At 44.0% G+C, this 21073-nt stretch overlaps 1 protein-coding gene, 1 long non-coding RNA gene and 1 other non-coding gene across 4 annotated transcripts in view; 1 reads left to right on the forward strand and 2 right to left on the reverse strand.

The window, feature by feature from the left end:
* Positions 1-1740, reverse strand: part of SLC22A3 (solute carrier family 22 member 3) — a 35948-nt gene extending 34208 nt beyond the window's left edge. For both annotated transcript variants that reach the window (XM_062572319.1, XM_062572318.1), the window contains exon 1: positions 1201-1740. In XM_062572319.1, the coding sequence (XP_062428303.1) occupies positions 1201-1614 (414 nt within the window). In that variant the 5' untranslated portion in view covers positions 1615-1740. The remainder of the gene's footprint in view (positions 1-1200) is intronic.
* LOC134138529 (uncharacterized) overlaps positions 871-21073 on the forward strand; it is a 39115-nt gene continuing 18912 nt past the window's right edge. The window contains exon 1 of the long non-coding RNA XR_009957918.1: positions 871-1076. This is a non-coding gene — a long non-coding RNA (uncharacterized LOC134138529). The remainder of the gene's footprint in view (positions 1077-21073) is intronic.
* TRNAK-UUU (transfer RNA lysine (anticodon UUU)) lies at positions 19970-20043 on the reverse strand. Its single transcript has one exon. It is a non-coding gene; the product is annotated as a tRNA-Lys (tRNA).

Here is a 21073-nt window from a genome sequence, read left to right on the forward strand (position 1 = left end):
TACCTTTTCCCAAGCATAAATTCTGGCAAAAGCTGCTCAGAATGGTTGCAGTGCTCAGGGCACAAAGCTCCTGCTCCAAAGACCCTGAAACATGTGAGCAGATCCAGGAGTCCTGGCAGGATGTGGAAAGAGGGTGAATTGAAAGGTCAGGACAGGCACTGCTTTCTGCTCAGTGTTTGCTCAGGGCTTTGCGTGCTGTGCCCTGGTCTGTGATTCAGAGGGCACAGCTCCAGCTCAAACACCTAACCCACGGTGGGACGCTCATAGGGCACGGAAGAGCCAGAACACACAATTTCTGTGACATATTTTGCAGTGCGTCTTGATTATTTGCTACTTCATCTCTCTGAATGTACTTCATATTTTTCAGCACTGCGTTGACAACAATTGTTGTCAGGATGACCTTAAAACACATGCTTTTAGAGTGCAGACTGTGTGTTGGAGTCAGACCACTGCACATCCACTACATGATTACAGATTACACAGAGGATCTCCTAGGAAAGCATCTTAACTGGCCTTTAGCAGCCTAATAAAAAGCTGCTACATTTGCCAGCACTTACCACTAGCAGTAACAGCCAATCTGCAGTTAGTCTGCATTTTGAGGACAGATGAATGGCAGGTTTGGGCAAAAATGTGTGGATATTTTTCTCTACTATCTCTATAATCTCTGTGGTTTCCTCTGAGAAGTCAGGAGGGCAGCTAGCCATCAATTCTTTGTTACCCGCACGTTTAAATGGTTACTGCTGGAAATACAAAGAATATGTAACGCATACACAGTGATCTAGATCATCAAGTGGTGCCAGCCAGAAACACTCAGAGTGGTCAGCTGATTTACATCCCCAAAGTTGCTGGCCCTAACTGGTCATCAGAAGCATCAGTTGCAATGACACAACTCTTCATTTTATCCTGACTTTCCTCTAGCAACAGAGCCATCTCTGCTGGGGCTGTTCGGCTTGGGAGAAGCAATACAAATGGGGCATCCTCCTGATCAGCTCACCTTTACCTAAAAGTTTGATGCTGACACGTCCATTCTCACAATTTGGAGACCTTAAGCTGGGACATGAGAAGCAATAAGTAAGGTAAGACAAAACAGCCACCAAAGCAATGACCCTTCCCTGTGTCCTGCAGGGGTGGCAGGGGCAATCCCGTTTTACTGTCATAATCCCGCACCAGCTGCTGATTAGAGATCAAGATTTTCTTTACCTCGCTGACGATGGATGAGTAGGGCTCCTCATACACCCAGTCATCACGGCATGCAGTAAGCAGCAGGCTGCCCGCGCTGCGGTTGCCGTAGCGGGCGAGGGGGCTGGCGCAGCTGGTGGAGGTGTCCCATGCCGTGTCCAGCCTCTCACACTCCCTGCTCAAAGACTTGTTCACCAGCCGCAGGGGCAGCACCGTAAAGTTGTGCTCCTCTTCGAGCGTCCAGCCGCATCTTTCGCTCAGTTCAGTTGCCCCAGGGATCCTGCACCAGTAATTCTCTGGTGCCTGCCCAAGAAAAACCACGCTGGCAAATAGGAAGGAAAAAGTTATGCCTGTCTGGCAAAGGAGGAAAAAGACCCTCTTTTGAAATCTTCCAAATTCCCCAGCTTCTTTTAAAACCTCATCGAAAGATGGCATTATGTGAGGTGTCTGTCCACTCGGAGCAATTCAAGAGGTGACAAGAGTTTGCTTTCACACTTTGCAACCGCAGCCGGTACTTCCTATAACTGCAACAGCGTGGGCCGTCTCGCCTTCTCTCTCTCTCTTCTCCTATGCACACACACGCAATCACGGCAGCATAAGTGGAGCCGCAACAGGGCAAGCTGCGCGCAGGCATGCATGCGCGCGCCCGGACGTACCCACAGGGAGTCAGGGCATGTCAAGCGGCGTGGGGCTCGCGCACAGCCGCGGCGGGCTGCGATTTAAAGTGCACAAACATTGCAGGAGATTGGGGGGGGGGGGCAGCATGCATTTCCTATTCATCCAGAAGGTTAAACAGATTATGTAATAAAACTGGTTAACTCCTTAGGGGTGGGTGAGCAGCAACTGCCAGCTCCAGAGGCAGAAACTATTGTGGCTGCAATAAATCAATAGATGCCAGCATAAAGCGGAGAGTTAAGTAAGAAACAGTACTGAAGCTATTGCAAAAACCAGCAGCAAGTGATGCAGTCACCCTGTGGCAGAACAGGGACAGAAAGTTGTTTCAAGCAGAGCTATAAAGTGTCTCCTTCAGCAAACAGAAGGGAATACTGTGGAAATAAAGTGAATAAATGTTTAGTTGCTTCTCAAAAGTGCAACTTCACCTTCTGTACAGATCTAATTTGAAGGAGTATTTCCTTTCAATAGTGTAGTTAGAGTGAGGATCACAAAGTGTGACAGACCAAAATCTAGGATTTTTTTTTAAGTCTACTGCTGGATTTACCTCTGTTCGACAAAAGGTTTAATATGACCTTGTTTATTTTAATTTCACGACATTTTCCAAACATTTAAAAGAGAAATGATCAGCTTTTCTGTCTCTTCCTCCAAAATGAATGAAAATAAATTACTTCACTTTTCTATTCTGCTGTTTGTCTGAGTTAGAGAGGGAAGGGAAGCAGTGAAGGGGGTTGTCAAAATTTTGTGCATCTCATCCATTATGCACTTGTCATGTACAGCATGTGCATCACCCTCGGTCAGACAGGAACCCAGAAAACTTAGTGTCTGAGAGAAATCAGTGCTCATGTCACTGCCGTAGAAACTGGGAGTGGTAAGACTCCCAGCAATAACAGCTGATGATATGCTCAAGCATTCATTTAATAAAGTCAATTCCATTGCCTAGTGTAGGTGATGTCAAAGTGACCTTAGTTCCTTAATGTCAACCTGTGTTCTCATTTGTCTGACCAAATATGGCATATCAATATTAACTACCACATCAGCGTGTTTTGAGAATCCTCTTTGTCAGAGAAGCTGAAATACCCCACTGAAAGATGCATGAAAGTATGCATTAGCATTATTCTCCAGCAAGCAATTCCCAATTGTTCCTGGAACTTCAACCCTGTATGCTGTGAGAGCTGAATACATCTAAGAAGTCGGAGATGATGGGCTCATATGCACAACCTGAATTCGTAACGTCTTGAAAAAATGACCTTAAGTATTCTTTGGGGACAGATCTCTAGGTCAAACCAGCCTTTTGAGCATCTAATCCTGCATACAGTAAAAAATTACGCTCTTTGATACTAGGAGAGAAGCAAGGGAAGAAAGAGTCAGGGAAGCTGCTGACTGATGAAGAACAGAGAAGCAATAAAAATAGATACAGACAAGAGAAGAGAAGGAGGGAGGGAGAGGAGTAGGAAGGCAGCAAGCCAGGGAAAGAGCAGAGGCAGAAACAGTGATGAAAGGGGAGCAGAGGGGAAAGACATATAGAAGTACAACTAAATTGCAAACATAAGCATCTTCATTTGGAGCTCTGTTTAGCCCAAATGTCACAGCTATTTAGGAAACAGAATGAAAACTGTATGATCTGAAAGGGAAGGCAAATATACTGTTTTGTCACTAGACCGCTGCTTATACATGCCTGGGTGAGACCATGAGATATTTGGATCAATAGCTACTTTTAAAAGTAAGGTTAAAACCTTGCTGTAACACTCTGGATAACCTTTGCCAGTAAAACCTCAGACTTCTTCTCCGGGGCAAAACAAGCAGTGGGGCAGTGACATAACCAGTTTCCAGATACCTGATGGCGCCATCCTACATTATAGCATCATTTCCATGATCAGGTTATGCAGAAAAGCATGCTCTAGGTTTTGCTTTCCTGCAGACACATTTCTGCTGTATAAAAGAAGACTTGGGAAGGAGCTTGGGGAGGGATCATCCATCCTGCCTTGCTATCTCACTGCTTGACTCTGCTTCACATTATACCAAATATTTATTTTTCAGACAAATTTGCTCTAGACAAGATAGTGCTAAACCGTATAGATGTAAACCAATTAGTACCATATCATCCTAGGGCCAGGAATCAGCCCACACTGCTCTTTAGCCCTCCAGGCCAGAAAAAAGGACAAGGATGCCTGCAGACCTGCATTTGAGGCTTATCTGTACCTCTGCTAAATGGTGGCCTCTGAGTGGGGACTGCTGTGAAAATTGGGCAGTATCAGTTCACAGTACTTTGCACAGATCCTAATGCCAAAGCTTAGTTCAAAGTTGAAGATGACCAGGCCCTTTTTCATTCTTTCTCTCTCATTTCATCTTTTACTCTGTAAATACCAGCTGCATCTTGCAGGTTTGACTCTTCCATACAAAAATCATTATTCTTTCATGGTGAAGTGCAGCATCCTGATTCCAGTCCTAGAAATATTGCATGTTTGTATAGTTCTTGGGAACACCTTGTTACAATATACCCCTTTAAGGAAAGTTTGGAAAGGATATAGGAACATCAGCTTTGGGTGTTATATAAACAGTGGATTATCTGAGATTTGAGTGAGACCTCTTTGTGGTACAAGTTTCCCCCTCTGGTTATTAGAGATGTTTACACTCCCTTCTCAAACACATGGTACAATAACATTCCAAGTCAGGACACTAAATTGGATACAGCTTTTTCTCTGACAGCTTTTTATTTTCAGTTTTGTTTTCACTTTATTAATATTTTTTTCCTCCTGTCTCCCACCTCCCACTTTCATCTTCTTTTATCTCTCCCCTCTTTTTTGCTCCAAATTTCCTCTTTTCCTTTCCAAAAGATGGCATCTCTACTCAATGAAGAATGTCTTTTCCCAGGCCTCCAGGTCAACTTAGTGAGCTGTTGGCTAACTTTGAGACATGGGAAATGTCAATTCCAATCAACAGGGTTTCCACCTTTTGGCAACACATGAAAGCAATGCACAATGCATTATACTCTCCTCCCTCGTTATTTCCATGGCCTTTAGGCTATTTTTACCATCTTGATTCCAAGAATAAATATAAATAAACGTGAGTTCTAGGAACTGTAGAGTACAGCAATCAGGGGGATGTGTACTCATCACTGGGACAGCAGCTGAAACAGCAGAGGAAAACGTGGACCTGGGAAGAAAAGGGAAAATCCAGATGAGGAAGAGAAGCAGAGAGTGAAGAGAAAATCAAAACAGGAATGAAGAGGCACACATGGAATGACAGAAAAAAACAGACCAGTAGAAATCACACCTGAGACAGCTCATGTTAGAACCTATATTAGAGCATAGCAGAGTCAATCTGAGGATTGTGTAGGTACAAAGCTTTCAGCAGAGGAGAAGCCATCTTCTACCCAACAGCCAGTGCTCATTCTCACCCCTTTAGATTTTCCCCTGAACTCATGTCTCACCCTGCATGCAGGGTGTGAGGGCCATGGGGTTTACGTGCCCACTGCACCCATGGCTTCAGTGCTGCCTGCTCCCACCACAGCCAGTAGTGAGGGCTCCTCCAGCGGTGCATGCTGTTGTGCAGCTTGCAGGTCTCCTTATATGTACTCTTTCTGAGTGGGAAGTGTCCTCTGCCTCAAGGCAAACAGGACCCTTTGAGCAGTGTGTTTTCTTACCCAGACTTGGCTGATGCAGTAAGGTGGTGGTCACAAGCTGTGGTTGTTCTTTGCCTTTTAGAAAGAAGATCAGGCACTGTACATTTGGGACCCTTTGGGTAGTGTGTGTCTGCTCCCTATTGATTTTTATCCCATTCTTTGAAAACAATGTAAACTTGTGACTGTTCAAGCATCTCTGGGAACCGCCTGTTTGTCAGAATTTCAGTTCAGTATCTGAGACAGGAAGGGGAACTGAAAGGGCTCATGAGCTTCTCCATGGCCAGTTGAAGGAAGGGCAGCCAGAAGAAAATGTGTTCCTACAGACACATTTTCAGAGTAAATATATGGCTTCCCTCATTCTTTTCTTCTTCACCCGGTCACTTTGGAGACCAGTGGATAGGCTGTACAGGACTACCTTCCTGTTCAGATAAATACACCATAATCCCAGATTTCATTTATCAGGACCCTTGTTAAGGACTTAGAGAAACTGAGCATTTTTGCTCATGAGATAAGACAGTTCAAGTTCACCAAAGGTTATTTTACATAATGAAATGAACAGGAATATTTCCAAAGATGGTTGTAAAGATCTAATTAAACAAAAATGTTTCAGTATGTTATCAGATAGCTGTGAATCACAAGTTTGCTTTCCCTCGCATGCACCTGCTCCAAGTCCTGCCTGGAAAGATAGGTGAAATGCAAATAATTTTTGTTCGTGATTTTTCACTCTTGCATATCCCTCCCTTATAACTCAGTTTCCATCAAGTTGGAAGCAAACATTTCAAAATATTACAAAAAGCCTGTGTGTGAAAGTTTCCAGCCCAATTTTGTGAGAATAAATGTGAACCATTTAAACAATATCAAGGAAGATGGAAGTGTACTGAAGAGTTCTGGGAGTGCCACTCACTAGCTGTTCGAGTCTTCAGCTATTTCTGAAATGGAATATGCATTTAAAAAAAAAAAAAGCCTTGCAGAGTTTCTAAACTTATGTCTTTTTATATAATGCCATACCATTTCTCTGTTTTTGTGTTTTATGTAATATTCCTAACAAGCCTTCTCTATGGACTTTCTATTACATAATTTCTATTTCTGAGATCTCTAAGACATTTGAAGATCACTAAGCTGATCAGTGTAACAAAAAATTAGGGCTTTCATACATATCACAACAAGGTAATAGAGTGAATCTCCTGGATCATCATTGCCAATCCTGTTGACAACTTCAGGTAGAAGAAGCATGACTCAATACAGAAAGCAATTCAGGTTCGAAAAAGCCCATGAGTCTGATTATCTAGCTGATCTAATTCCACATGAGAGAATTAACATACATGTCATATTTATCTGAAAACTTATTTAATTTCAGCAAATTTTCTGGTTTTGGCTTTCCAAGATAATAATAATTTAAAAAATTACCTCTACTGGAAAGAACAAAGATACATCTCTGAAGAAAATACATAAGACTATTAGAGCAGGGTAACTTCAGAGCAGCAGCAGAGACCCAGGTCACTCTAAATGCATCAGCAAAAGTTCAAATTATTCTGGAAGGATGGATGGGAACTAGTTATTCTTCAATGCCTTTCTCTAATCTCCATGTAGGTTTTTTTGGAAGCTCTTAGTGGTAACAATCTATTTATAGTTGACTGTTTTTGTAGTTTCTCTCTGCTATAACATTGTGTCCTTTGTCCTAACTGCAGAATACCAATCTAAAGGAATTCTTTACAGCTCAGCTTTCATCCCTTGTTTGATTAGCATGCTTTAATAGTAGGAAGAGGGAGGAGGCAATTTCCATCAGGCCATAGGCATATATTCTAGCTGTTCATGATCTAGAAACTAATACACCACTCCAAATGGGCAGGTTGGACCTACCACTGAGTATTTCTCAAAAAGCTCAATGCTTTCAGTTGTTTTAATGCTACTCTGCTTTTGAATATCAGTGAATTTATTACACAGGATTTGTTATATTTTCTACCTCCTGGAAAATGTGCCTGAGAGCATTAAATATATATATATATATATATGCAAAGACATAAATACACAGTGTGGAGACACAAACCACAAGTGATTTAGCAAACATTAGAAAATCAAGGCAGAAAAGCAATTGTGTTCATTGGTCTAAGATGCTGAGATCTGAGCAAGTAGATGAGCTGGAGCAAAGGCCAGTTCAAGCTGAGCATTTCTGAAAATGCTGCATCATTGATATCCATTATTTTGTGAAACAATCCTGCATTGACTGGATGGAAAGTCTAACATCTGCATCTTGGAAAGCTGAACCAGACAAAATAGTACAGGTGGTAGAGGCAATGGACTAGATAATTGCAGTATTTCTAGACAGAGCTTTCAGTCTTCAGGATCTACAGGTAAATGCATATTTTGACAAAGGACCCAGTGTAGGGGAGCACAGTGACAGGAAGCTCAGAGTGGTGAACCTGGGTGGCTCCCTGGCACTTTCACCACTTTGCAAAGTTTGGCAGTTGGTGGAAAATATGGGACACCAGTAACTGGAAGGCATCATTTTTTCTACTGTGATGTTGCTTCCCTCCGCAGCCAGTCTTGGCAGGAGCTGTACAAGCCTTGACTCAGCCTTACAGAGCCTCGTGGTGGTCAAGAGCTGGGGCTCCCGTAATGATAATGGAGCTGACAAGCAATGCTCCAACCCCACAGAGGCCAATCATAGTGGAATATTGGTACTTCAAATTCCATCTCTTTGCTGCTCTGCACAGAGATGAGGAGATAGGGAACAGAGCAGTTTCAGTGAACATGCAGTTAATGGACTAACTGTCAGCTCCTTGAAACTCATACTTGGGAGAGCAGTCCAAAAATGATTGTTATTAAAAGGTTATTTGGAGAATTAGTTCACACGGTATTTTTAGCAAAATGATAGCTGAAGAAATGCAAAAGGCATTTACTTTGGACTTGTTTAATAAATTAAAACAGCAGCATTACCATATCATTTCCATATAAGCATCAGCACTGCTGCTGGCAGCATCCTGACCCCTCAGATAACTTCCTCCTCAGCAGTGCATGTAATACGCAACTGTGCCTGGGCCAGAGGAGTCAAGGAGCTATTTATGTTCCCACGTGGGGAGCAGTTCAGTCAAATCCACCTTTTCCTGTCCAGAACAGCAGGGGGGAGTGGGGTGACACATGTGCCAGAGCTTTTTGTGCCTCTTTCCCCAGAGGAAGGCTGTCTCTTACATCCCGCAGAGCTGCCTCATCCCTGACGATCACCCAACTAAGCCCTCATATCAGCTTGGCTAGGGCTTAAAGTCTTCTTCACCAGCCTAGGTTCTCTTCACAATATTTTTCCAAAAAGACAACTGACTAGATGACAGGGGATCTTAGAAACAGCCTCAGTGCAATTAGAATGGGAAAAAGAATCTCTCTTTCCTCCTTCCTTTTGATTCTAGGGTTAAAATGTCAATTTATTCTGAAGCATCTAGAATACATCATCACCTTTTTCCTGGTAACAACTTTTGCACAGAAGGTGGCACTGGTTAAAAAAAAATATGTCAGCTTTTAACAAGGAAATCATTTGTTTATATTCTGAAAGTCTATAATCTTCCCAGCTAATCCTCTGCTGGTGTTTTTATATTCAGGGAAGTCTGTCCCTTGGTTTTCTCACCATATGATGCTTTATTCTCATTTTACCTTGCTCCACTTTAATTTTCCCTCCACTGAGGATGGCAACTTCAGGCAAGTCCAGTCTCCTCCTGGACAAATCACTAAACTTGAAAAATACTCTGTACAATATGAGAAATTCCTCCTCCTGTTACTCTCCCATTCCATAAGGCTATCAGTCCAGGGGGAAATGCTGGCCTTGTGACCTCGGTAAGGAGGTTGAGGACCTTGCAACCACAGTCACAGCTGTGATTCCTGTTAGCTTATACTGTGCCAAGATTATTTAGAGATTCATTGACTCAGGCCCTGTCCAACCTTTTGTGTAGATAAATTGTAGAATTTTTCCCAGGAGGGAATTAAAGCATGTTTTTAAGAAGAATGTTTCCTTTTCCCTTAAAACTCCAAGCAACAACAGCTGACCATACCTGTGCTAAGCCACTTCTCTTACTGCTGGTAAACAAAGTCTGAATTTGTCTGACTTCAGCTCTGCTCTTTTAAACTTTTGTCAGAAAGCCTGCAATCCTTCAACTGTCTGATCTCTTTCTCATATAATTTCATTGTGATTGAGTCAAGTTTCAGCCTTTTGTTTCATAATTGAGTAGCCTGAACTCCTTTACCCCCATTACATAAAGCTTGTTTTTCAGCCCCTGGATCATATTCGTACTTTATACTCCTATATCTCTATCATTGCCACGGCTGTCTTGAGACAGCCCAACTGGTCACTGAACCCTAGAAGCAGTGTGAGCAATACCAGGTGAGGATGTCAATGCAAAGTCATTTCCCTTTCCTTTTTATCTTTTTTTTTTCTTTTTTAATTTCTCCTTCTATGCACCTAAAGATCCTCTTTAGTCCTCTGGCTGCTACAAAACCTTGAGAAATGTGAGGAAATCAGCTAAGGTGCCATAAAGCCCTGAGAAGCCTCCATTAGCATCTCCTTCCAGTGTAGTGAAACATTTCAGTGGGCTTTGCCCAGTTTACTGTGGTGATTCAGAATACCCTCAAAAAGTAACCCATGTCCTCTGACAGGTAACTCCGATGTATCTGACAGCTAGGAATTTGGACAACCAGCATTTGATAATGTCATCAAATGTAACAGCCAAAAATATGGAATGGCATTAGATCAAGGGCTGAGTCTGGGTTCCCTGCTAGTTGCTGATGTCAGACTCAAAGGGCCAAAGGATGAGACCATCCATTCCCTGGGAAAAAAAAACTGAAGGGCCAGTCTATACTTCCTGAGCCAGACTAGAGGCAAACTGGGGTGTGTGGAAATAGATGCTCCCATCTCCCTCACTACCAGCCAAAAAACAGAGCAGTGTATCTCTCTTCCCCAGACACTCCTCCAAACTTACACACATTTTAAGTCCTTTGCACCTTCCCTCCCTTTCTTTTTTCAGAAAACCATGCCTATTCTATTGCTCTTGAGAGCAATGTAGCTCCCCTAGTAAGGGTTACCATCTTAGAGCAGTCAGGGAACCAATTTTTAAATCCAGTCAAAGTATATTCTGCCCATTTCCTCTAATTCCACTAAGACCACAGTAACGCCAGGTCTCTCTTCACAGTGTTTAAGTTCTCTCAGGTCGACCTATTCTTTGGTTGAATTATCTCTAAGATTTTACAAAAAGTAAGGTCAACTGTAAGAGGTTAGATTGTGCAGCTCTCAGTTTTGTCAACTTTGTCTACAAACTGCAGCTTACAAGCAGCCTTTAGCGTCTGAAAACAGCTTGGTGAACTCTGTAGGTAAGCAAGTGCCCATTGCTCCCAATGGCCATTCACATGTGGAGCAGGGAAGTGGGAAAGCAAGTGTTTCCGTGACACAATTACATCTCCAGTCACCAAGGCAGACTTTGAACGTGAGCTCTCTCAAGCCAGTGTCTTTTACAGGGTCCAGCTGGCAGAGTTATTTCAAAAAACAAAAGTACTTTGATAAAAATTTATTCATACACACAAGTAATGGCATTTTTGTTTGCCTGTTCAACTGGAAAGCTGTTGTGAACTTTCCATTTATAATATAAAAGAAATGATAGTATTTAGCCATTTACATTAAATCTATTATAACAAAAAAAGTGGACTGACCATCAAAGAGCCTTGTAGTTAGTACTGGAAAGTACATTTAAAAAAAAAACTTGTTGAACCAAGGTGCAGAGAAGAGGTTTTAGAGAAATGTGAAACAGCATGTGTATGTATGCGTGTGTGATGTGCTGGGTTTCCCATGAGGGTCCCACTTCATTTCCAACAGCCAGTGTGTCACCCGCTCCAGCGCTGCCCTGCAGCAGAGGAAACTGGGATCACCCCTCCGAACTGTTCCCCAGTCACACGGCTATTTAGTCATTAAGGAAAAATGAAACATATTACAGGAGAGCCTTGCAGATGCATTTTTTACCTTCAGAAGCTAACATTTGATCATCATTTGATCACTTTGAACTCCAAAACAGGGAGAAAAATGCTCGTCATTGAGCACGAGGAAAAAAAAAAAAAAAAAAAAAAAGCACAATGATGGCAAATACATAACAAAAAATAACAGAATTACTCCTGTCAGCCTTATGTTGTTGGGTCCGGCTAAGTGGCCCCAAGATAGTTTTTTTTCACTAGCCATTTGGCCTCTCATACACACTGTGGTATACATGGATATGTCCATACTAACTGAGACAGATGAACCCACACTGGCCTCCATGCTGTCCCAGCTTGGCTGCTCTGCTGAGGTATGCAGACAAAAGGCCAACCCCGACCTGTACAACATGAGAAAAGGCACAAGAAAGAAAGATTAAGTGTATGATGAAAGAGGAGTAGTAGCTTTAACAAACTGCTGGCTAAGGTGGAAATCACTGGGACAATCATACCACAGATACCAAATAACAGCATAAAACCAGCAAAACCAGAGGCAGCTGGTTAAGAGTAAATGGAGCAGTCTGTCCGGGAGGTGATGAGGAAGGTAAGGGGAAAGAACTTGGGAGGCAAAAAAGAAAAAAAAAAAAAAAAGGAGAAAATGGTATATGAGGCAGAGCAAATCATGAGATGGAGCAGGTCCCTGGTACCTACCTGCCAGCCCAGCCCAGTGCTTGATGGCTGCAGTTTGGAGCCCAGCAATAACCCCACCAGTTTTTGGTAAGGGACCTGGCATGTTTCCTGGTATCAATGAAGGACTAATGCCCCTGGGAAGCCCCCGGGGTAGAGGTAGAGGGATAGTGATTATCACATCTGCTTGACATGCTGAAGGTCCTGGGTTCAAGCCCCAGTTAAAACCAGCAATAAGAAATCTTTGGGAGGTTGGACTAGATGATCTCCAGAGCTCCCTTCCAACTTTACTGATTCTGTGACAGCAGCACCTCCCAGTCCACTCACATGTTCCTCACGAAATCTGCAACCTTGGCAGGCTGCCGGGGCAGGCCCTCACATGACTGTGAAGTCCCCCACCACCACCTTGTCACCTGCCGTCTGTACACCTTTCTCACGCCGCTGCCTGGCCCGCAGGACAAGCGATGCCTCCACACACTGCAGCTCCAGCCCAGTTGAGCCCAGGTTGTCTCACCCCACCACCCAGCCACCTGCCCTCCTCAGGCTGTGCCCATCCACAAGTGTCCTTCATGATCAAGCCAGATGACTAGATTGCCTTGTCTGCTGCAGTGTGGCTGAGACCTTCTCTCTTGTGCACCAGCTTTTCTCAGCTTCTTCTGGTGCCAGGCAATTCAGGAAGGTTTGGCTGTCAAACACTCTGCAGAAAGCAAAGAGCAGCTTGTGGAGAAAAGGTCTATTTGAAACAAAGTGAAACCACTGTGTTTCACTGGGCAAATGTAAAGGTGCTACAAAGCAGGTACAGAAGTAAAGGCCATGGAAGGGATTAGCTGGTAGAGACACTGTGCAGGGCCAGGTCTCAGGGGGAACACTGCTGAGGAGTATGCATCTCCTCTGGTGGCCCCACAGCCCTTCTGGGCCTTGAAGAGATGGAGGAAGAGGAGGAACGGGTCAGGTGCAAGGGGCAGGGAAGGCAGTGGTGGCCACTGCGGACAACTTGTCATGTCTTGTACTACGTTTGGAATCACTTCCAGCTCCTGTGCTGGGCTTTGAGGGAACCCAAGCTGAGGCACTACTGTGCCAGCTATCCTGCAGCTGCAGGAGATCAGAGTGCTCCCTCCATGCCAGGTGGAGGCTACTGCTTCTGCTGGCAACCTGGGGGCTTTTCTCTGTGTCACTGCAGCTTCGTCCTCCTCCCACACTTTGCAGCCGTATATAAGCCATCCTTTGGACATTTTGGACATGCTAGCTATCTGACTACAGCCACAGGAACATGACATTACTTCAGCAAGCATATGCCAGTGGTCCCTGTTAGCTGGATAGGCTGTTCCCTGGAGGCAATTTAAGGGCTGTTATCTCTAGCTTCTTCCCAGGACCTGTTCCTAGAAGGAAATAAAGAGAGAGGGATGGGGTGGAAGAAGAGCTGAGTGAGATTTTCGGAGACAGCAGGTTACCTCTGAAGGCTCCTGGCAAAGGGAGGCATGGGTTAGACAATGGTTGAAGGGCTAGAGAGAAGGATGGGTCCCTGAGGGGTTAGGAAGGGCAGGAGAAGAGGCAGTGGATTGTACATTCTTCAGCTCTGCAGGCAGCACTGACACGCAGTGTTGTGATTCTGGTCCCTAACTCCACAGGAGCAAAAACCCTTCTTCACTGAAGTCAGAAGCATCCACAGAGTCTCTCCGGTCATTATTGCTGCAGGTGGTATCTTTGAAGAAGCTGATGTCTTAAGCAGGAAAAAAAAGACACCAGAGGTGTAGTAGGGCAGCCAGCTATCCCAGAAAGTATCCAGGAGAGGCATCTTACTGTCTGGACCTGCAGTTCAGAGCATAATCCATGACTTTAGCTGAAGTCAGACATGCAGCAAATGCTTATCTGATGGAAGTGGACAGAGACAGCCTCCTTTTGCTGCTTATTTTTCTGAAAGGAGTAAACTAACACTCCGTGTGTGTGTGCATGTGCACCTATCTTTTGTCTTTAAAAAACTGTGGCAGTGCATCTCTGCCACAGTTATCCATACCAGGATATGTGCCTGGGGAAACAAAAAAGGGGATGTAAGGAGAATTGCAGAGATACAGGATGTGAGGCTAAGGAAGGCTGCCCAGCTCTAGGGGCAGGATAGAGACAAGCTGTGGGTTAGGAGAGATATAAGGGTGGTGCAGAGGCAAACTCAGCTCTGAAGACAGGCAGTATGGAGCTCATCAGAGCCCCAGGATGTGGCCCAGCAGTGATCCACATGTCAGGTGGATGTGTCAGGATCATGAGTGCAGGGTGGCTGTTGGTGTGAGATTGCCATCTTGACAAAACACACAAGAGGTGCTGGAGGTGAAGGTTTTCATACAGAGACCTGATGCAAGATGGGGCCAGAGGTAAAGGTCACTGGCCAGAAAACCTCGGTTATGGGGAGTGTTTGCAGAAGAATTAGAAAAACAAGGCCCTGAGCTTTAATGGAGACATAACACACGGGCATGGTGACCCCAGGATCAAGGAGCAGAAAGAGGACAAGGAGGAACTGTCGAAATGACCTACAGGAGGATAAGCACAAACCTATTAGCCAAGCTGGCATGAAGGAAGCAGGCACAAAGTCACATCTTTTTAACCACAAAATCTTCATCACATCACACTCTTCTGAACCACAGCAAGTTTTGAGGGGCTGAGTCTGCACAAGGGTTTCCTCAGCAAAAAGGAGTGGAGGAATGTGAACAAGAGCTATTGCTTATCCAGTGGCTGTCACTCCCAGGCACGGGTTATGAATGCTGCATGTCAGCATTGTCAGCTCCTCTGACATCCTCAGGGACATGATTTTCCCAAGCGCTCTCATTCAGTTCATGTCACTTGGGCCATTACCAGGACACCAGGGTAATGCATGCTGCCCACCTCAGTCATAGCAGCTATCTGGCAATGTTTGAAGAGAGGGACAAGCAATTGGGCTCTGTGGCTAGCTTCTCGCTGTCACCGTTTAGGACTCTGATCACTCCTGGTGCCAGTTTAGAAAACTTTGGCTCATTTCTTTGACATTTCTGACACCTTTTAGTCATTTACAGCCTTTTTGGATATTTTTCAGCTTCTCACTTACTACATAGCAGTTTTGTATGGCAGATCTAGAGGCAGTTATTTTGAACCTTTAAGATTATTTTTCCCGTAATGTTGCAGTAGGAAACAACAAATCCAAGAGTTCACTGTGTCTGGAAATCACAAGATAATCAGAGTGCAGACAGAAGTTCAAATAAAGTTCTTATGTGCTGTCATCTGACTCAAAAGTTTTTCTCTTAACAGTTGCCACCTGTAATTATCTGTGACCACACAAAAATGTTACATGATGTCCTTGATAAGATTAGAGCTTGAGGTTCTGCAATGTATTTTTCCTCTGCTTTGTAATAGATAGATTTGTTTCAAATTGGGTACAGATTTATGGTCTGTCCCCAGTACTGCTTAGCTGGACAGAGCACCTGTATGTGAATCCCTGTAGACTATGTCCACTCAGACGAAAGCAAGTCCATTTATTCTTGTATTTAATCCCCACAGGAGTAGCTCTGGTAAGATTTACATATCCAACTGGATCTACTCTGTCCAAAATCATCACAGCAGATGTTTTTTCCCAGTTGATATCACCCTGCCCAGATATTTTGCTATCTACTATTCCCCTTGTAACTGTGGAGTTCAAGAAAACAATGTATCTCATGAAATTAAGCCTAAATTGCAGCCCTTATGGTACAATTAAAGAAATTGCATGAAAAAATAGTTCTAATAAATCTTGTAGGTTCAAAATATAAAAATGCACTAAAATAAAATGAAATTTGGGACAAAGATGAAGAGGTTGAAAGAACAGAAGCTATGCCTTCAAAAAGTAGTGTTTTTATTATGGTGACGCATAGCCCAGATACCAGATGTGTCTAGTGCATGGGAATATCTATGCCCCACTAGTAACAGTGGTAGACACAGAGGCTCATAGTACTGGATCAAAAAATGATGCAAAATGCTGAGCTGGCATAAATTTGCTCAGCTGATTATGGTTTGTCCAGAAAGTATTGAAGAGATTTTTTGGCTGAATTTATGCTGACTGAAGTCCCTCACTATCTGCTGGCTTGGATATCAGTTGTAATCCTGTGGCTTGCATTAAAATCATGTAAAAACATAAAGTTGGCATATACCTTATGTCATGTGCACTAATTCAACTGAAATGTGTTTAGCCCACGTGATTCAGGTCAGTTGTGTGTGCTGTGTGACCTGAGTACCAGCACTCGTGTTAATGGCTGTGGGACAGTTGTGCTCAATTCTGCTGCAGATCACAGCAGAGACATATCCTGAAAGCTTGTGAAAAAAAAAAAAAGAGATTACCGCATCTTCTGCTTTAACCGCCGGAAATGCAGTTAAATATTAACATTGGTGTGAAGTAGCTACAGCCTGGCCTGACAAATCATGTAGTAATACTCGTTTTATCACACATATGACTATGAATAGTGAGTCACTTTGATGTTCTGCATTGGTATAACTTACTGCTCTACCCACCCACTTCCACTCTCAGGCACTTATGGAGATATATTTAATGATGATTTAGGCTCAGAATTTTCTAGTAAAATCATAGTCCATTTATTCTTGTATTTAATCCCCATGGGAGTAGCTCAATAATTCAGAAGTCACTGAGATCCTTTTGCACCAACTGAATGGCTTGCTCAATAGAAGAATTAAGACATACATTTTATGGGGTCACTCAGTCCAAAATATTTTACTATAAAACACTCCATGTGCTGTAACGTTATCTGTGCCATGGGCTCTCCAGCTCCAGTCTCAGGAAACCACAATGGGTTCAAAGGGACTTGATGCTGGCACTGCTATGACAACTGGCCAGGCAGGTTATGGGGCAACTATCTGCTCATCAGCTGCTCAGTAACACAAGATCCTCCCTACATACATACTGTTCTCCCCCAACACACACACTCAGAGTGACCCATTACTGTTTCCGTGCTTGAATCTGTGGCTTCTTTTGTGAATGGTTCCTGCACTTTGTCCTTGTTTTCATCTTTATTTGACTCAGAAGCTAAGCTTCCACAGTCATTTAATTAACATATTTGACTCAGTGCCTTAGTTTCTTCCACAGGGGAGCTCTCCTGGCTTCAGTTACCCAGTTCCTCTTCACTCGTGAGCAAGCCTGGCTCCAGCCCTACGATGCCCCTGCTCTGGATTTATGGCTCGTCAGCAAGAAGTGCAAAGACCAAATAATTTCATTCCACCGCCTACTCTTTTTTTTTTGGATATAAAACACCTAGGTTTTCCTATGGGTATTTCACTTCAAAAGCTGCTAGTTCAAAGGAGTGACCAGCCCTACAGATGCTCAACAGTGATAATATGTTCCTACTCAAGCAGTCATGCAACTTCTCACGCTGAACTGCCCCAAACAATATGCCTAATGGTGACCATCACTGTCTTATTGCTTCTCCCGCTGCCAGCATCCACCCACTGCCTCTTTTCTTATGCCAGAGACAATTGTCAAGGCATCTATTGCAGTGACCACCTAAGTCTGCTGGCAATACAATTACCCACTGTGTGGGAAGCCTCCATGAGAAAATTTAAGTAAGTCCCTGTTTCCTAAGTCTTATTCCACACAACATGTGTTTGGCTTCAACACTGTCTGCTAGTGAATTCCCTTGCTCTTGGACCTGGACCTGTCTCTGACCAGCCCCTTTGATCTAGTTAGTCCTAGGGAAGCTACAGAAGTCCAAGAGATAAAGTGAGGCAGGCCTGCCTCCATTCACCATGGATCAGTAGCACGCAGCCCTAATTTACCTGTGCTTAAAAGTTAAAAGGAAATTCTCTGCCAAAGCCCATCCACTCATCCACAAATATAAGACTTATATCACTTATTCAGATTTAAGTTACTTCTCCCTTCCTACTACTGCTCTGTGGCAGCTTTCTTTACCCCTGCAGGTCCTTGCATCTCCATTACCTCATTCTGTTTGCAGTTGTGTCATCAGCATGTTTGTTTTATTACCACCAAAAGCACAGGCAGATGCCAAATGTCCATGAAACCAAATTGCAAGATATCAAAAACCCCAAATTTACAACACAGGCTAAGACATGGAAATGAAATTCAAGATCAGGGGGCTCTCAGTTTCTCTGGAAGAGAAGATTTAAGAGCATCTACCACAGCAGGTAGTGTTGGATCCTTTAGCATCTTTTTGCACCCGTACAGTATCAGAGGTGGCAGACCTGAGCACAGGAAGGCTTCAGAGTCCTTAGCGAGTCAAGCATGCTTATTCTCAACTACAAGAGAGATGGATTTATGTGCAATTTGAACAGATGCACTAGATTCGTCCCATTCTATGCAGAAAAATCTTTCAGGACAAATAGAATAATATTTGTGCTAGTAACAATTGTGTTTGTAAATGAACACTGAGAGCTGTGATACTTAATTCCCCAAAGATTTAAGCTAGGAGAATATATTTGAATTCCTGTTGCATCCAAAAAAGTTATACTCAAACTCAGAGACAAAATATCTTTCACTAAATCTGTTACACTGATTGGTCTTCAACTGCCATTTTTCTAGGCCAGTTTTAATTGCTTCACTGTTCTTTTTGAAGTAAGTGCTTTGCATCTGATTCTAGGCTAATTGCATTCTGCCACATGAAAAGCAATTTACAATTTATAACAACATCAGATTAGATGGACATGTGTTCTCTTCATGTGCTAAAATGCTGCTTTAACTGAAGACCTTACAGAAAACGTAAGAATAATCCACATAGTGACATTTAGGCTGAAGTCTTCTGGTATGATATAAGTGGGGAATTCAGTAATCTGCTTTTTCTCATTAGCCTACATTCATACCAACAATATTAACAACAGCTTTGTGATACCCAAGGAGCAGGATTGACATAAATGCAAGAAAATCAGGTCTCACAAAGTTACATCATATTTTATCTGATTAAGTCCGGCTTGAGACAATCTGACACCCTAGGTAACAGTGTATTTTGCTGCCTCAGGGATCTGATAGGATTTCAGCAGTATCACGCTGACAGACAAGAAGTGCAGATGGGGTCTCTCCGGAGATTGAGACAGGGCAGAGAGGTCAGTCTGGGGATTTCTGAGAAGCATCAGTGAGTCTTTAAGGACAACAGAAGGCCCTCCTATTCCTTGTCATCTTCCCAGCATCGGGTCATTTTGCTCCAGTGAGGTCTTGCCTGGTGAGCCACAGACCCACCTTCCCCTCCATGCAAATTTCCCACTCAGAGAATATAGTCCTTTCTCATCCTCTCAGTAGGACTCTGTGGGATAGATGCTGTCCCCATTGAGAAGAGGTGGAGGAAGAGAAAGATTGGGGATAGGGAAGAGCTCCAGAAAGCAGGGATTTCAGACCCTTTCCACTGGGAATAGGGATGAGGGAAGAGCTTCTACTGGGATGTGCTGCTCCTTTGTCACCTTCCCTCCTCCCAGCCTGCCATGACAGCCGAGGGAGTGGAGCACTGCTACCATGGGAAGAGGACATCCCCAGCTGAACATCCACAGGCAGCACAGGCTCACCCCCCACACTGCCCATTCTACTCCTGTCTTGAGTTAGAGGTGAAGTGCCTGGGGGCACCCCTCACCTGACATCCTGCCATACAGCCCTGATACCCTGGCTGAGCAGATATCACAGAAACAGTAAGGTTGGAAGGGAGCTCTGGAGATCATCTAGTCCAGCCTCCCAAAGATTTCCTGGTGCTGGTTCTACTGGGGCTTGAATCCAGGACTTTCAGCATGTAAAGCAGATGTGATAACCACTATACTATCCCTCTACCCCAGAAAGCCTGTTTATGGCTCTAAGGATCCACCTGCTATTGCCAAGGTTTGCGGTGCCACTTGTTGAGCAACAGGGAAGACACTGAGTAAACAGCAAGACTGTTGCCTGAACAGGAGCTTGAACACTGGACCCTCAGATTAAAAGTCTGATGCTCTCCCAACTGAGCTATCCAGCAGAGCACATAAGTACATGATTAATATGTACTGTCAAGGAATTATTTAAGCATTCATTCCCCAAGATCTTGCAGCATAATTAAATGCTTGCAATCTCATTCCTTGTTGTGTAACTAAGGGTGCTGTTACTCAGTAGGCTGTTCTTGATTGCACAGCTTGTGCAAGTTACTTTCTCCACTGGTAAAAACGTATTATACTATAGCCTCCATCTCCAGGCTCACTCCATCCTCCCTTGTTTATCAAGTCCCTCATGCAGGATCTAGTTTTGTACTGTACTTGTACTGTTTGAGCTGCTTGTCTCATGTCAGATCCTACTGCACTTAGAGCAGGTATTAGTAGTTCACCTACACAAAAGAAACATCATACCTACAACTTAGACTGCAAGTCCTTTGGGGATGGGGCTTGTTCATAAATGACTGTTCACAAGCAAACTGAAGCACTGTAACCTGTGTGCTCCCTAGTCACATTGCTGGATGAAACTGCTGCCTAGGCTGAAATACAAGAATAATTGTGCATGACCCACCCTGGTGGCAGGAAAGGCCCTATGTGTCTAGGTCTGGCCTCAGCTCAGAGGCTGGACATATTCACTCACTCCAAACAGCTCTACAAAGAGTTTTGTGAGCTGAGTGGACGGGCGGCAAACCTGGGCTGGAGAAAAAGCTCTGACAGATGTTAACATAACCCACGTGTTTTCCCTGAAGTGCCAAGCACACCCTCCAGGCTGTGCAACACTGCCTGAACACCTTTGCTCCCCTTGGTAATTTGCTGTCACCGCCCTCCCTGATAAGAGCAGCTGTGCAAACCCCAGGTGCACTGCTGGGTGACCTTGATGTCTCCTTGGTAAGACCGAGAAAAGGAGCAGGACCATGGCATGGTTTAGCAGCGAGCCAAGTGGCCACGACAGCACGCTGGAGCTCCTCACTCCCCACAGCAGCCCCCCAGGGCCTCCTCACTTTCCTCCCAGCAGCAGGATTATTCCCCTCACCAGTAACCGAGCCCAAATGGCCCCCTCATGCCAGGCACAGCAGCAGG

The sequence above is a fragment of the Rhea pennata genome, chromosome 3, assembly GCF_028389875.1.
Source record: "Rhea pennata isolate bPtePen1 chromosome 3, bPtePen1.pri, whole genome shotgun sequence".
In the NCBI taxonomy this organism is placed as follows: Eukaryota; Metazoa; Chordata; class Aves; order Rheiformes; family Rheidae; genus Rhea; species Rhea pennata.